Source organism: Macaca mulatta, chromosome 1, assembly GCF_049350105.2.
Source record: "Macaca mulatta isolate MMU2019108-1 chromosome 1, T2T-MMU8v2.0, whole genome shotgun sequence".
Classification (NCBI taxonomy): Eukaryota; Metazoa; Chordata; class Mammalia; order Primates; family Cercopithecidae; genus Macaca; species Macaca mulatta.
In genome coordinates this window covers 161,547,286-161,565,672 of record NC_133406.1, presented here as the reverse complement: position 1 = coordinate 161,565,672, position 18,387 = coordinate 161,547,286, and the positions used below count along the sequence as shown (strand labels likewise).

Below are 18,387 nucleotides of genomic sequence, written 5' to 3'. Positions count from 1 at the left end.
AACCTTTTTGACACAAAGGATATACAACTCTCTTATTTCAAAATATCAATAATTTGCCACAAAGGCAAAACTATCAAGCAAGTGTTAAAAACACCTCAGCTTCTGTTCAATCTCATGAAAACTGATTTAGTTGCCTGTACATGTCAACTTTAATTACCAAAAATGCATAAAAGACAGCAGCACATTCCTTCCCCATGCTAGTTGTAAATGTTAAATACAACTTCAATTATATTTTTAATACTAAATTCGTTAAGACTTACGATGTGTTCTTGTCCTTCAGAGGGCCAAAACACAAAGTGCTAGATAAGCATGACCTACATTTTGGTTCTGAAGTTATATACACGAAAGAGAAATAAGTGAAGATGTGCAATGCATGTGTCTGGATAATTACTGTATAGATAACTAGTCTGGTTAATCAAGTCCCAAAAACCTCATGGGAAGTACATATTTTGGGGTTCTTTATGCAGAATTTACAAATTTCACAATTTGTTTTAATTCTCTTCTGCAATTCATTTCTCCTGCGTAAATACAATTAGAGTCAATATCGGTTAAATAAGCTAGCACTTAAGGTACGGAGAATGCTGACAATTTAGTACTTTCACGGTATTTTAACTTATTTAAAATTACATTCTAAAATTTGGCGAATAACTGAAATAACAACCTTTAAGTCTCAATATGCTCATCAACACATATTTTTATATTTATGATTTAATAAATATAACTTTTGAAATATGTGAAAATATACTACATTTAATATGTGAGTAATATAACTCCTAAATAAATTAAAACACTTCACCTTCAATATAGTCTACCAACTAAGTTTTGTGTAAGTTAATTACACAAAACCTACTTATTATTCAATAGGAGGAGATTATTTCTGCTCCCATAGTAGCAAAAAGCAGTTTACATCCTTCTAATGGCAAAAAGGGATTAACTCGCTAGTACAGTGTGAAGGAATAATATGGTTCCAAGTATGTATGGTTCCTTTAACCTAGTCAAGACATATTGCCAGATATTTCAATTAATGTGTACCAAGGTCACAAAATCAATTTCTTATCAGCCAAAAACACTCATACGGTAAATTTTATTCTCAAACCATAATCTCTAAATTAAATCTGTGTACCTAAAAAATACAGTGCAGAAAGTCAGTTACTGGGTTTTCTCCCTGATAGCATTTTCACAAATGGCACAAGACTTTGTATGCTATATTTAGACTACAATGTTTGGTTAGATTATAATCTTCCTAGAGGAAGTTATTATCTCTTTTCATGGCAAATAAAGGACCAAAGTATTAATTTCCTCCTTAAAATGAGTACAAAGTTTGAACAGTTTTAACATTCTGTCTTTCAGCAATTTATTAGGAAGCTTTTAAACAATTATAAAGAGAATCTATGAAACTGTACACTAATCTGGATTTCTTGGTAATATAAATTATGTATCTGAACATAAGATTGCAGAAAAATCATGTTGATATGGAAAATAGCATTACCTTGCAATAAATCCCATGCCAAGGGACTTTTCAGGAATTGAGCTTGTCTGACCAATGACACTCCACATAATCACATTTTTAATGAAAATTCTTTGACTTGAATATAAAATACTGTCTATTAGACTCAGATGTTAGAGTTTGTTCCCTATATTCCAACTGCCTGAAAACTTTTTTGCCTCCTAATACTCTCATTCTTATCCTACTCACAACTACACATAAAAGGACAATAATTTAAGGTTGGTGTTTTTCATCTATGCTCAATGGCAATGGACCAAATAGCTAAGGATAAAAGAATATTTCAAAAATCTTGCCTCAATGTTTTAATATTCAGAAAAGTCACCGTTTTTATGCCTGATGAGTTTGATTTGTTCCATTTGTTATCAATCCAAATGATTGATACATTTATACAAAAGCTGTATAATATATACTGTACAGTGGTGTTCTGTCATACAGCTGACTAACAAACTATACAAATCTATGTCACTTCAGACCACTTGATGTTTGATGGTTGATAAAACAGAGGATATTAAATTATATCTTGGGCATAAAGGAAGTAGAAAATTATCCTGGATAATACATTTAGAGTTTCTTAAATTATTTTTTCTACATTCTCCTAAACATGTAATTTTTAGTTGATTGTAACACTGCTAAACAGTAGAAAAATAATCTTTTCTAGAGGAAGAAAGTAACAAGGAGGTTTAAAATACGTTTTTTTTTAAATTTAAACCAAGCATTTTTCGAGGATGTACACAATATTTTATTTATAATCTTTAAATATTGGGAGTACACAAATTCTCATAAAATGACTTAAAGTTGTAGAGAGCAAAAATACTTTATTTCTTCCCAGTTTGTTTATGTGATCATGCATTCCATTTTAATCAAATTTAGGGCATGATAATAAACAAAATAAAGTTTTTAAAAATATGAAATTGTAACAGCGTAAAGTATTTCACCTTGCACGTAATAATGTAAAAAATGATTAAACCTATAAAACCACATCTTAAATAGTTTAATGAAGAATACATTTAGCTCTATATAAAGTTGTATTTATGAAGTTTGGTTCATTGGAAGTGAGTGATAAATGTGAGACAAGCATTATGAATAACACATGGAGTAAAAGGAGTAAAATTATTTTTGTAATTAAAAATAAGTACTAATATGATTCTAAGCAAAAATTCCTTTTTCTTTTCTTTTTTTTGAGACGGAGTCTCGCTCTGTCGCCCAGGCTGGAGTGAAGCGGCGCCCTCTCGGCTCACTGCAAGCTCCACCTCCCGGGTTCACCCCACCCTCCCGCCTCAGACTCCTGAGTAGCTGGGACTACGGGCACCCGCCATCACGCCCGGCTAATTTTTTTGGTATTTTTTTTTAGTAGAGATGGGGTTTCACCCTGTTAGCTATAATGGTCTCGATCTCCTGACCTCGTGATACGTCCGCCTCGACCTCCCAAAGTGCTGGGATTACAGGCATGAGACACCGCACCTGGCCAAAAATTTCATTTTTTTAAGTGCCAGTGATTTTACACTTCCCAGAATTTTTGTGAAAAAATAATACTTGATACATAAGATCCAAAAGAAAGTAACAAAGTAATTCTTGGGACTTTGAAAGCTGCCTCAAAAACAGACCATTACAAGTTATTAATGCCAATATTTCAGCTAACTCTGTCTTAGGAAATGTTACTTTCTTATTCGTGAAAATGTTCACAAAAGCAATAAATAAGTCAATGAAAATTCAGACTTGCATAGTTCATCCCTTAAAATGAAGTAGGAAAACAAAGATATTACAGAGCAAACCAATGTAAAGTTTATGATACTGAGTTTGATCATTTATGCAAATTCTTCATTTGGCTATGATGGATACTCTGTATTTACAGCAAAATATTTGAGATAGGATTACATCTAAAGTAATCCCATTTCAACCTTATACAATATGTGATGTTCAATCATATCTAAGTGCTTGATTCTTGCAAACAGAAATACCATTCACGATCTTTCAATAAATTCAGCATAGGTAAAGAACAACAAAAGTGGGGCATCAACAAACCAGAATTGCAGCATTTTGTAGACCGGATTTTTGTAGCTTCCAAGGTTACAATAAAAAATAAGAACCAGCCATTCTCCTCAAAGTGTAGTCATTGATGGGATTTCCCAGTCACTAATGAAAAGCAGGCAGACTCCATCATCAATTTAAAAATAAAATGAAATTATTTATTCATTACTAGGATTAATTACTTTAGAGAGCGTGAATTAAAAACAAACAATTATTACTGACAGATAAAATTTTTTTAAAGCCTTGCAAAGAAAGTGGCATGTGAATCTGGTCTTGGACAGAAACCAGGTTTATAAGTCCCAGTATTGAAAGGATCTAATTTGTCCTCTGAGCACACATACACTTGATCATCCTGCCTCATTACTTGAGCCTGGTGCAAAATTATTTTGATGCCTGGCAATATATATTACCCTCAGAATGAATAAGTGTGGCTTTTGGATTTACTTCCTAGCTGAGACGACTGCCCTCTGATCCATTCTACTTTTACCATTCCTGCACATAAACACTCGTTAAGCAAAGATCTTTTGGAACTGCAACACAAAAATCAGTCCCACTATGTACTACTTTGTTTTAGTTGGTAGTTACATGGCAATGATAAAATCACATGAATTACAATCCTCCTGTCCCTTAAATGGATTTGTGCACCATCTTACTCAAAGGAGTACTCTCAGTCACACATCACAGTGACTAAACCTTTCAAATAGGAGAGCAAATATAAAAATCATGGATGTAACAGCCTTCCACTTGCTTTTAATGGTTCAAGTGACTCCAATATACTACTTCTCTCACTGATCATATGATATTTAATGTCTTACTTTTCAGCACTATAATGCAGGAGGGGTCTCAGAAAATTGATCCAGAAATTCCTTTTGAGGGAGGAAACCAACAGAGAAAATATGGAAAAAATGCTTCATTTATGTGCCAACTTCTACTGATTTGTAGCACCAGCCTGGTAATATTGGGAGAAGAACTTTCAGGTCACATCCTGGCTCACCAGGAAAGAGTATCGTGTTGTGTTAGGTCATGAGTGGAGACGAGAGGAGTACAAAGAGTAGATAGAGCATCTCCTGCATTGGTCATGCCAGCTCCAGAGATCAGAGTTTAACAGAACTGTGCAATAAAGTGGAAAGGGCACTGAGCTTACAGGCAAGAGATCAAAATCGGTGTCTGTTTCATTTTCATGTTTCAAACTGAGTCCAAGATCAAGGCTATGTACTCAAGAACTGGTTGAACTGAAAATTGGCTACAGTTCAAATAAATGTATTACAATAGTAGAATCAAATAACTTTAAACCTTGCAGGGACATTAATAAATATATTAGTCCAATCTGTGCATTTTAGGGAAACTGAGGCTTGGATGCTCTTTGTGACTTACGATGAGAATCTTAGTAGAACAGAGATAAAATATACCTAACAAATTTGGAGACTTTAGCACAGAAACATTAAAATTTATTATTAGAGAATCTAGTTACAGGAGCATAGGATACCAAGAGGGTTTCAACTTATAAGGATGGGTTTTAGTTGTTGGAGCATAAGATATAAAAGAGGAGTCCAATAATGAGAACTTGGAGGATAAGAGATTAATCTAGAAACTATTTTATTATTGACATGATATAACGCAAGATTTCTAATAAATGTCCCTTTTTAGACTAGAATTTGTCTCAGGAAAAAGATAAACTAGTGGTTAAATGGAAGTAGATGGATGTAGAAATGGGAACTGAAAGGACTGACAGAAACTTTCTTGCAGTGGTCACTTGCCTTTCTGGCTGCATGGCATCTGTGCATCCTGCTGACAGTAGTCACCCAAATGTCCTTTTGAAAAGTACTTTCTCTCTTCTCACGATTTGTGTAGGTTTTTAACCTAGGCTCTAGAAATGGAGTTTCCTAATGTTAAGTCAGCCAATATATTCTGTTACTACTTAAGGACATAAAGATTATAAACAACGTGCATGTATAAATAAAAGTGACAGGTTGTAAAGTAAATTATACTCTTCTTTTATAACAGGATATCAATAGATTTTCCTTAAAAATAAACTGAGAAGTGAAGGCACAGGCACATTCCATAGAAGATAAGTGGTCATCTGTGGTTTCTTTTAATTGAAGGCTCATGACTTTCTTAAGTTTTGGGAAATTAATTTATGTCTTTTATCCTCTGCTAAATTTTGCCTGAACCTTTCTTCAATAAGACTACTATCAGATGAATATTAGACCTTCCATGGTTGGTCCTTTGTTTCTCAGTTTTGTGCTCTTATTTTCCATTTCATTCTCTTATATTCCATCTTCGCTTTTTAGTGCTACAATTTTGGGATGATTTTTTTCAGCCCTATTGTTGTACATTATCTCATCAGTTATCAGAAGATAAATATATTTTATAGGAGGTGAAAAATACTTTAGGTTTGTTTGGCAGGAGCAATCAAGTTAGCCAATGAATTCAGGAAATCATTTGGGGTAAACACACAACACAGGGAAGACATGATTACACTACTGCAACAACAAAAGTTACAAGTGAGTCACAGAAAGAGTTTGAGTTCAATCAAATAAAGCAGAGGTTCTGCAACAATGATTACCAGGTATGGACTCCATTACTGCATTAATGACATTTCAATATAAAAATCACAGGCAAACCATGCAGTTAGGGTCAGAAAACACACGGATGATCGCCTTGTTTAACCTTTGAGATAAAGCACAGGAGGAATATGAAAAAGGTCTGGACCTAGATTAACAAAAACGATTAAAAGGAGTGAAATCGAGATGTGAAAAGGGGAATGGTACTGAGATGATATGCTCAAGAATATCTTGACTAATGCTCTCCTGGTGTATCTTCCATAGAGACATAAATAAATTGAATACTTGCAGCTTCCCTGTTCTATCCGGCAACCACCCTTGCAAGACAGAAAACCCAGGAATGAGAAACTTTATTTGCAATCTTTTGGTGGTTTTTGGGCACTAGCATGCATTACTGACAATTTTAGCAGCTTTGTATCTTGATACCTCCTCCTATGAAAGAAGCAGAGTTAGAGAAAGCGTTTGGAAGAGGCTGACCAATGCAAAGGTTTGAGGTTATACCAAAGCAATATTTTTTTGTGGCGTGATACTTCTTTTGTACATAGAAGCCTCTTCAAATTTTTTGTAATTGTTTGGATGCAAAATTTTCCAGAATGTCTTTGAGCATATAAATCAGAGTGTTTTCTTCAACCTAAAAGTATGGCTTTTCAGGCAAATTTTTCTATTTATTCATCTACGTGTTTATATTGTTCACTTTTCTTCAAAGACTGGACTATCTTTAAATGACCCTCATATTTATAATTAGGAAAACAATGTTGATTATCACAGGTAACTTGCTCCAGATTTTGCCAGCTAACCATTACTATCTCTGGAGTAAAAGAGATTTCAGAGTTCTCTGTATACGCAGATGGGTACAGTAATTTTGAGGCATTATTCTATGTAACATCAGTAAGGAGAAGGCAGAAAGGAGGCATCAATTTTCACTCTCAAGAGTTGCTTCCAGGCAGATAACCAAGTTTTCTTTTAGAGTATTTTCTTGCCTTTATCTGGGGACAAACAATGAGGAATAGAAAGCCCGATCTGTGTAATCTTTGGAAAACAATGTTTCAAACAATCACCTACATTTCTCTCCACTTCTGGGAAGAGGACAGGATACCCACCACAGGGAAAAGCTGGCTTCTTTGCCGTAGGGTTCTTTATATGCACTGAAGTGCCCCCTTTTGTGGCATTAGACACTGCTTTGAGAATTTCACTGTAATTTGTGGACTTCTTATGGCCTCCTTCTGATTTCATTGGTTTTTTTAAAAAAAAATTCACTTGTCTTGATGGAAATTGATGAACAGGAGTTAAACTCTTGTGCCTGACCTACGCATTTTATCAAGATATTAAAACTTGCACTGATTCTGTTTTTTTGTTTTGTTTTGTTTTGTTTTCTGAGACAGAGTCTTGCTCTCTCTCGCCAGGCTGGAGTGCAGTGGCACGATCTCGGCTCACTGCAACCTCCTCCTCCCAGGTTCAAGCAATTCTCCTGCCTCAGCCTCCTGAGTAGCTGGGACTACAGGCATGTGTCACCATGTCCAGCTAATTTTTGTATTTTTAGTAGAGACAGGGTTTCAGCATGTTGCCAGGATGGTCGCTATCGCTTGACCTGGTGATTCACCTGCCTCGGCCTCACTAAGTGCTGGGATTACAGGCATAAGCCACTGCACGCAGCTAGATTCTTAAAATATCTTCATATATATATGATTGTTTTGATAATGTAGCAGGGAAAAGGCTGATGGGGGTGGGGTAGAACCAAAATAATTCATTTTATCTCAATGAGATTCACTTTCTTTATTTGCAGACCTACATCACAGAGTAGTTTGAGGATTATATGAGGCAATTGTTTGTATATACTTTCTCTGGCAAATTGCTTAATCTATAAATTGGGGATAATACCAGCCCTTACTTCAGAGAAGTATTGTGAGAATTAAATTTAAACATTCATGTGAAGTGCTTAGAATAGTGTCTAGCTCACAGAAGTCACTAAAATCAACATCAATATATAATTTTTTTATTAAGCTGCAAACCTGAAACTTACTTAATAATTAAAGAGAGTAAATAAGGAAGAAGAGCAATAATGGGAACACAGATAAGTACAAGACTGGATAATCTACTTTTAAAATAACCAGGAGTTTACTAAGAAGTGTGCTGGTGCCCTAAAAATTGGGACTATAGACAACTGACATTTCCAGAATAACAGAAATGTCATCAATTTTGCAAAATAAGATTTGCAACCTTAAAATATTGACAAAAGACTAGAACTATAATAAACACAGTGGAAAATTTGGACTCAGTGATTTTGGGGGGAGCACTGGAAGTGCTATCTCTAGTATTTCTTTGGTCACCCTTCTACCAGAATTTTCATGGAAAAGCAACAGGAATGAAAATGTATGATAATCCACATTTAGAATACAATTTTTATTTAGTATTACATTCATAGCAGCTTCAAAATATATGGCAGAACAGGAAATATAAGATGGTGCAGCCACTGTGTTCACTTTGCATGCAAAATGAACACAAGCTCTAGGAAAAGCATATTCAATTTTTATTGTCATTGATCCCTTATCACTAATACATATTATATGATGCACATCTATAGTTGTATCTATCTTTCTACCTATCATCAACTTTATAAACTGATGGCAGAGCCTGAAGTGCAAACAGAAAATGGTATTCTTAATTTGGAAAAAAAAAATCAACATTCAAATAAAGTCAACCCAGAAGGTATTTTTCTGTGCATAAGTAGAAAATATATTGTGCAAAGTCTTATTTAAGATCGATTTAGTAAAAAATGTTGCATAACTTTTATTCTTAAAATGAGAACCCAGAAGCTGTGTGTTCATTTTTATTATTTCAGTTTCATTCTTCATCCTATTAGTTACTTGATATTACTTTTCTGGTTCTAAATATTCAATGAATCCATCTAGATAATACTGATTAAAAATAAATGAGGCTTCTACTTGAAGAAAAATTTTAATTAGGTTTCATTATCGGTTACTTGGGAAAATCCAAAATCATATGTTCATATTAAACCCTACTTTAAGATTTCAAGAAATTTCTTAGCTGTATCTGATTCATTCTTGGTAATTATCCTGTGAGATAAACATGAAGCAAGATGATTTGGAGAAATGGTTCCTAAAACTTAGTCTGTAAAACTGACCTTAATGAACCGGATCAGCGAAGTCTTTGGTTTTAAAACTGTGGAACTGATCAGCAAACTCAGATCACACAAGCCCCTTTCCTTCTCTTTTCAAAGCAAATATTAACCTAAAGGAAGTTTTTATAATGGTATTATTGGTTTATTTTCCTCTTTCTATATATTGATGGAATGTGTAATATTGTTGAGTGGATATTTCTGAGAAAGTTCCAACTAATTATAGTGGTAGGTATCTCTACCGTAGAACCTTTCTTGTGAAGAGAGAAAAGAGGTCATATTTGCAATACAAAGAAAAGAATTTCTGAAATTGGCAAGATATTTTATTTACTTGGATGAAGTTTACAGAAATCATGATCCTGGAAGGTAAACCCTGGGTTAATTTAGACTATAATTTCTTAAAGAGGTTACATTTCCCATTTAATACAGAAACCCCAAGGAAATATAAACCTCTCTTTAAACAAATTTGATACATGACTCTCCAGTAGCACATCTGAGTTTATACTTTTTCAGGTTTGCTGTAGTATTCATTTAAGAAGTTCCTCTGAGATACGTAAAAATTCCCTAAGATTTTTAGTGACATATCTTGTACATGAAGCAAAACATACATATAATATTATTGAGATATATACTTGCAATTTTTGAAATAGTCCTTAAATATTACCTGAAAATCGGGAACCACCTCCTTTTGAGGATTGTAATTTAAAAAACAAGAAAGAGAGAAAGAAGGAAAAGAAGCAAGGAAGGGAAGGAGGAAGGAAGATGGAAGGAAGGAAGGAAGGAAGGAAGGAAGGAAGGAAGGAAGGAAGGAAGGAAGGAAGGAAAGAAGGGAGGGAGGGAGGGAGGAAGGGAGGGAGGGAAGGAGAGGAAGGGAGGGATTACGAATGCTGGTCCAGGTACTACTCAACTGAATTGACTACTCCTAAATTTCAATACTTAAAAATGAAAGGACAAGAAAAGTTTCAGATGAACTACCAGAGAGCTGATAATGTCTGATGAAAACTGAAAACAAATGTTTTTAAAGTGCCTAAGACAAAAAAAAAAAAAAAAAAAGAAAGAAAATATTTAGAAGCTACTTTGAAAAATAGCTTCTCCAAAGGGACCTGAAGCAGATAGTTTGGATAAACTCTATATTCTGGGTATGTACTGTCACATAAGATCCATATTTATACAATTTTAAAGCAATTTGTGAACTTCAACTTTGCTTATTTGTGTAACACACTATCTCAGTGAATAAACAGACTAACTTTGGTGAGCAGACTATTTAATTCACTAGGATATGATAAAAATAAGGTGATAGACAATCTTTTTAGGTAAGCAAATTATACTAATTGCTTAGAGGTACCATTTTGTGAAAATATACCATTTTGTGAAAATGTCTAGTATGAAGGGGATACAATGATTATTGTAATTGCTAAAATAAGTAAATGGCTTTGCCTTTTTCTCATTTTTTCAAGGTAATTATTATATTTTATCATAGAGGAAAATGCTTGATCTCTTCTTCAAAATGCACTGATATCTTTTGATTATTGTTTTTCTGCTTTGTAATGGTTATTTTAAAATGTTTGCATAATAATTGCATTATAAATATGTTTTCTAAACAAGCTGGTTTACCTCTCGGATTTGTTTCAGTAACATATTAGGTTTATTTTTGTTATTTTAGGGTTAGAGACATTAGCAATTTGCTTTGGAAGTGAAATTCTGAAGAATTCCACTTAATGATAATTCCACTTATAATATTTATAAGATGAATGCATGAAAATAATTCATTTATATTTAAACAAATAATGGAACATATGCATCCAAATGAGAAGTAACAACTTGAAAGTCAATACATTTATTACAGTCAGCTTGCTATTGCTCAAAACATCTCAAAAGTTTTCAAATTGTCTTTACTCCATGCTACTCATCAAAAAATGTTCCCCATATATTACTTTATAAGCATACAACGTTTTGAAAAACCATTTTGGCCGTTAATTATTTCCTTTACTCATCAGCCAAAACCTAGAAGTTGAACATGTATGATATTTTTAAAGGAGTTCCAAGAATTTCATGACAGACATATATCAGAGGGCATATTTGTTGAGAAGGCAATGGGAATTAAGTAAGAATGTTAAGGGCCTAGACTTTATCCTGTTGACAAGGAAGAGTCACTGGCAGGTATTAAGTAGCTGAGTTACATGATAAATTATGTGTATTAGGAAATGACTCTGTTAGGTAGAATAAAAATGAAGTAGGAAGGGTCAACCAACCAAACAAGTGGTAGAGCCAATATTTGAATCCAAGTCTGTTTGATTCCACAGCCTGTACTCCTAATCAGTACGTCTGACTGTAAGGCCTCTGTTAATTAATTTTTTGGACTCAGCACAGAGTAGATATTAGTTATTCTAATATTGATGTGATTATGATAATGATCAAAGTGCTTAATAAACATCTGTTGAATTAAAAAATGATTAAATAAATTCACTACAATTAAAGCTTATTTCTTTAGGACCATGCAAAACAAATTATAAATTACTTCTTCAAAACTTGCTCTTTTAATACGTTTAGTGAGGTTGGGTTGTTACTATAACATTTCTTTGGTACCTCTGAGAGAGATAAATTTTATGGTAACAGCGATATTGAAGACAGATAAAAGAAAACAAATTCTATTCATGAAGAAGTAGGCATCCTCTGTAGCTAATCTCCTGTCCAGTCATTTCATCTTGACCTAATACCAATCTTAGAGAAAGATAGGAAAGGTGAGGAATCTCTTTAGAGACAAAAATGCCAACAAGAATCTTAAAACTCAAAATATAACCTAGACTATTCAGCAGTTGGGAACGCAGTGTTTTAATCCTAAAAGGCATATTAACTATCCTGACTAAAAAAAGGTTAAAAGCCTGTCAGCGAATTAATAAAAGGTGAAAAAGATGAAAACCATTGTTTAAACAGTTTTAAGAAGACACTACAAATCTCAGATAATAAATATCAAAACAAGTGTATATGTAGTTTTTTTTTTAAAACAGAAAGGGAATTTAAGTTTAACATGAACCTAAGAAGGAAATAAATTCCCATTACAAATTATGTTCTGTGTGAAAATAAATTGCAGGCCAAAAGGTCTTAGAGAATTTTCTTTCCAATGGAAAATATTTTCTGTTCATTAGCTAGTTATTGACTTAGGCAGCGGGGGAAAAACAACTGCATTAGATAATGGAAGATGCGTTTTTAAAAGAAATCATTAAAGACATGATTATAAGCTGGTTGGTTGCTAAAGGTCCAAATTGTGAAAAATTTTGATGTTACTTATGGTAAGCATGAAAATTGAAAAGTATCTAAACAAAAAGGCAACTCTGGTTATGAAGTACTGTAGTACAATTTGTAATGATTAGTGGAAAAGCACACTAATTTGTGAGATGCAGTATTTTGAAGGTCACTCAACTTTCCACTTGCTATAATGCCATTCAATTAAATACACAATAAATTTCTAAGATTATTTATGAAAAGGATTTTGTAATTCTTGTAAAATAGTATATTACAAATTCTGGCTGTGTACACAAGCAGAAACACCCGATTTAATGCACCATTAAGCAAACTGTAGCTTTGCTGTACACTTTTTAAACATTCAACCTAATTATGATGAGGTTTGGTCTTACTAAATACTGCATATTTAATCTTTTTAAAGAGTCTATATAATTCAATCACAAGATACAACTTGTTTATGTTGTAAGCAAACATACACAATATTAACAATATACAATATTCTGGCCTAATTAAAAAAAGTTCATGTTATCTTAAATACATTTAGATGCATAACACCACACAACTTTAATTATAACTTGCTATTTAATTATATTTTAAAACTAATTTGTATGACCTAGTACTTTTTTTTCTCTCTCTTCTACACAGAATGTTGGTCTACGGATCCAGTTAAAACTAGATTTTACTGAAAATGAATTTAAAAAGATTGAGTGTGTTAAGAGGAGTGGAGGATTAAGGGTAAGGTGACACCTACAGACACGAACTTATTTAAATTTGATTATCAGATGGTGTTCTGCTGATCAAATCAATGGGCTACACTGCATCCTACAAGGATGCTTTCTGGCATTCTGTCTCTGGGCAGTAGCATAAAGTTCTATGATTATAATCTACTTTTTCAAAAGATGATGTCTTTTCAAAATTCTCTCTTTCTTTTGTCATTTCCTATGCCCAGGGTATGCATGAGAAAACCATGAATCTCTTAATATTATCCCCAAATATAGACGGTCAAGTACCTGTATATGTGGTATCATATACCATATAGGTATACAAATACTTATATACTTGGTATCATATATCAAGTAGTAAAGAGGATCTATGAAGGCAATCCATACCATTATAGTCTAAATTTCATGAACTCTTTTGTTCCCAAAGCTGTTGATTATGCCCTCTATACCTGGATCTCCAGCATGAGTTAAAGGGAAATCTTTAATATTTGCATCAAAAAATAAGATATGCATGAAGTCATTTAAAATCAATAACAAGCAAAAATTTTGACAAGTGAAGTCAAACTTACTGTTTAGCTACTTAAGCATTGTTTAAATATATGAAATTAAACTGTGTAACAAAACAAGTTTCTGGAGGACAGAAAAATATTCACATCAGAATTTAATCTTACAGTATAATCCAAAAGAAGTATTAAAGCTTGTTTACCTTCACAAATTGTGACACCATTTCCTGAAAATCCCATGTTGCAATAGCAGGCTTCAATTCCATTGCGTATTTCACATTTTGCATTTGGGAGACAAGGTGTCTTGGTGCAATTTTGAGTATAGGAACAATTCAACAAAGTGGAAAAAACCACTAAATAAAATACAGAAATACACCTTTTCAAAAAGTAAAAGAAACACCTCTCCCAGAGTATAATAAACATAAATTCTCCTCTCTTTCTATTTAGATAAATGGATTATAAATTTTTCCCAAGAGAGCACTTAGCTAAGTAACAGCACAACAGCAAGTAAGTAAAACTTGGTTTTAAGATGAAGGCTTTTTTTTTTTTTTTTTTTTTTCAATTTCAACCTTTATCAAGTAAATCTCAACGAAGCTAAAATGTAATAAACAACTCAGCTTTATAATAAAAACTGTGTTCCCACATCAGTATAGCATGTTGATTCAGTGTTACCCTTCATTCTGAGGTGAGATACTTTGAAAGGGAACTGCCTGATTGTAAAGCAATTTCCCTCCTCTGGGAGTAATTCTGTGTAGAAATGAAGGTAAATTGAGTATTTGGGTTTTTGTAAATTCAAATCTGTGTTATTTTAAGATGACATCTTATCTAGGAGAACAGATGCAATTGCTGTTTTTTTCTGTGTTCTAATGATTGTTTTCAACTTCAATTGTTTTCAATTTCAATGGTTTTCAATTCAATTATTCATAATAAAATTTATTTCACTATTTTTTTTCCATTAGGGGAAATTTAAAAACAAAACAAAAACAAAAAAACAAACTCAACATTATGGGCAAAGAATGATCTTCCAGAAATGGAACAGCACACAAATGTGACCAAAAAAAAAAAAAAAAAAAAAAAGGAAAGAAACAAAGCAAAGAACAAGACTATACATCAGAGTTATTGAAATACATTTGGAAATTATATGTTGTGGACTGATAGGAAAAGATAAGGAAAAGTACAGAAGGTTCCTTTTTTATTGTTTTACCAGACCTTCTCAAGAGTCTTGAGGACCAACAGCTATAAAGCATGAGGTCATTGTTCTGAAAACAGTCATCTAGCATAAGTTGTTCTTATCAGGTACCAAGAGATTCTTAAGTATTCTGTTCTAAATCCTAGTGGCAAATAACTATGTATACTGACTAAGCCGGAATTATTTCACCCTCAGAGATGTCATTTACTATCTTTCTGCACAGTATGGTCAAAATGAAGCTCAAACCTGGCTCGGCAATCTCCTTAAAATGCCAGGAAGCCTCCCATGGGTGTTAATGGTTTGGATTTCCCAAATTTCTTCAGGTCAGAACAGAAGAAAGGTGAAAGGGGACGCTGGACACTTCCTCAAGAGGAATAAAAAGGTAACATTCCCTGGACCTTGGAATATTCAGCTTTAGAGTTGAAAGGTCAAGGAGAAAAACATCCTGAGAAGTACTAAGTCAATTCTCCTCGTAGATTTTGCCAAATCCACTTGCCATGTGAGCTCCACCTCTTAAAAACTCCCGTCCCCTACAAGGCATTGGCCCCTCGGACGACCTCGGCGACCAGGGACGCTGAGCACTCACCTAGGAGCGGGAGGAGTTTCATTGGCGGTGGCCGCGGTGGTGGCGGTGGCGGAGAGCGCGGCGGGGTGAGTGCGGCTGTGGACCCGGGACCGGGCGCCGCTGGGCGGGCGCGGCAGGGTCCCGGATCCGTCGTCCGTGACGCGCCGGCTTCCTCCGGACACTTTCCGGCCTCTTTTGTGTGAGTGTGTGAGTCAAGTCCTGAGTCCGCTGACCACGTCCGGCCCCCATTCCCTTTCCCCACGCCACCTGGGCTCTATTCCCTGCCTGGTGACCACTGACCCTGAGCAATGTTACAGCCCCAATGAGGAATCAGTTTGTCCCCAGGCGCAGCTCCCAGAGTGACACCCTAAAAGTGAGTACTTAAAAAGCCATGGTCTCTGAGATCCATGGAGAGCCCCTCTCGAGCTAGCATCCAAAACTCAATATGTTTTAGGGGTTCTCTCTGACACCTAAATTTCAAGACGTAGCCTTTTTAAAATATACTCACCAATAAATTTTCCTAAAGAACAATGGGTCAAGAAGTAGGGATCCTGAATCCATGCAAAGGGGCATGCCAGTGCTCAGTTTCCACCTTGCTGGGACTCAGGGTTGCATCGTGTAAAACAAGGATATAGTCTATTGTGTCTAGGTTAGATTGTGTTTTCCATTATCAACTCAATTTGAGGTAAAATTCACCTGTAGTCCCTCCTTACACCCGCAGAAAAATTGGTGCATCATATCCTTTGTATGTTAGTATACAAGTCGATTATGTAGAAAGATATTGTTCACGTTGGAACATGGAAACATTTCTAGCTTAAAAAATTAAAAATAACTGGCAGAGAAAACTAATATATCATGACAGAAAATAGATCAATGGTTGCCCAGGGTTGGGATGCAGAAGAGGGATTGACTGCAGAAAGGCACAAGGAGAAATTGAGGTGATGATAATATTCTATATCTTGATTGAGGCGACAGTTATATGAGTGCATGCATTTGTCATAACTTATCCAACTGTATTCTTAAAATTGGTGCATTTTATCATATATAAGTTAGATGAATTGTATTATATGTAAGTTTAAATAAAGTTGATTTAAAGAAAGGAAATGACTAATATTTTTGCCATTAACACAAGTCATTTTACCTTTCAAAAGTCAGATCACCTTTGTCACATTCCATTCCTATTCTGTTTAAAAAGCGACTAGTGCAAATTTACTTTGTATAAAGGGCAGTCTCAGAAAGATGAACAGCCACAGCCCCTGGACTCCGGGGGGATTATGAACCCCTGGAAAAACAACTAAAACTAGTCACAATCACACACTACAAAGTGACTTATGTATTAACAGCAGTCACAAGTGCTTATGTGTTGACACATTTACCTGGCTCTCCATAGCATTTTCCCAGACTCCTTCTAGGTGAATGTGGGCAAAAGTTCCTGAGAGTGGCACCATAATAGGTGAGGCAAATGAGGAACAAAGGTGTTGTGTGACTTGCTCAGAGTCCACAGCAGCTCTTAGACAGCTGGTCTAAGTGACTGGCCTTGATTCGAACCCAGACTACAAGCTCACAGTCCATGTTCTCTATATTGCTTCTAGAATGACATCGCACTCAGGAGGCTGTTGCGAGAATGATGAGTCATCAGATATTGTTATTTGGGGAGTTTGAAAAAGTGATTTAAAAGTCCTAAATGCCATAAAAAAGAAGTTTTGGACTCTGATGATAACTTTTTTTTCTAAATATTTTTGGGTTTTTTGTTTTTTAAAAACTGAAAAGCAATTCAGTGAATCACTGGCAAGAACCCAAATGATGGATTTTAAGGCCATACCAAAGGCAAGGAAGCAAAAATAAACCATGAAGAGTTTAGTAAATAGATTATAAATGCCTGAACAAGGGTAGGCATATTTGTGATGGAGAGATAGGAACAGATTACAGAAAGCATTAGATAGAAACAAATTTGATGTCTGCTTGACTTGGTAAAATTGAGAGATAAGGCTGAAACAAAGAGAATGTGGAGGTTTTCTAGTTGTATGAATGGGAGAAGGTGGGAACCATTCACAAAGATACAAAAGATAGGATGAGGAGTAATTTTGGGAGAAAAAAATGAATAAGCCCAGTTTGGTAATATGAAAGTGGAAGTATGCCAATGATCTGAATTTATTTATGTGAAGCTAGTTTCTCCAGTTATAAGAAGTTGAGCTTCAATGTACATACATAGAAACAAACTTCAAAAGGCATAAATATAGAAATACATTATTTTCTGAGATTAGCTATAAATTGAAACACAGCACTTATTTTTAAAATAATTTACTCCATATATCTGCCACACTTGCTTCATCTTTAATTTTATCCTAAAGATAATAAAATACAGCCCAATCTTTAAAAATATCACTTTTTCCTAGACATTGCTTTAAAATTAGCAAAAGTGAATTAACACTTGAATCTAAAAAAAAGTTTCCCATTTTTTTCTTTTGCATGTGTGTTCTTATTAAAAGGCAAAAGTGTATTCATAGTCCTCGTCAAGAAAATGATAGTGTATAGGGGAGCATAAGGTGTTTAATGATGCTTATAGGTGTTTGTTTGTTTGTTTTCAGACAGTCTTGCTCTGCCGCCCAGGCTGGAGTGCAATGGGTGATCTAGGCTCACTGCAAGCTCCGCCTCCCGGGTTCATGCCATTCTCCTGCCTCAGCCTCCGGAGTAGCTGGGACTAGAGGCACCCACCACCACGTCCGGCTAATATTTTTGTATTTTTAGTAGAGACGGGGTTTCATCGTGTTAGCTAGGATAGTCTCGATCTCCTGACCTTGTGATCCACCCGCCTCTGCCTCCCAAAGTGCTGGGATTACAGGCGTGAGCCACCGTGCCCTACCCATGCTTACAGTTTTAATATTGCTCTTTGTAAAAATAAAATCACTTAAAAATGTATTGCTTGAAGA

General features: G+C 34.7%; 1 protein-coding gene across 2 annotated transcripts in view; it reads right to left on the bottom strand.

The window, feature by feature from the left end:
- Window positions 1-15,549, bottom strand: part of ADGRL4 (adhesion G protein-coupled receptor L4) — a 118,705-nt gene extending 103,156 nt beyond the window's left edge. Inside the window, exons 1-2 of one of the 2 annotated variants that reach the window (XM_001100419.5) lie at window positions 15,479-15,549; window positions 13,907-14,056 (exon numbers count right to left, since the gene is read on the bottom strand). In XM_001100419.5, coding sequence (XP_001100419.4) covers window positions 13,907-14,056; window positions 15,479-15,500 — 172 coding nt within the window. In that variant the 5' untranslated portion in view covers window positions 15,501-15,549. The remainder of the gene's footprint in view (window positions 1-13,906; window positions 14,057-15,478) is intronic. The other variant, XM_028832172.2, reaches the window with a different exon arrangement.
- Between the last annotated feature and the right edge of the window lie 2,838 nt (window positions 15,550-18,387).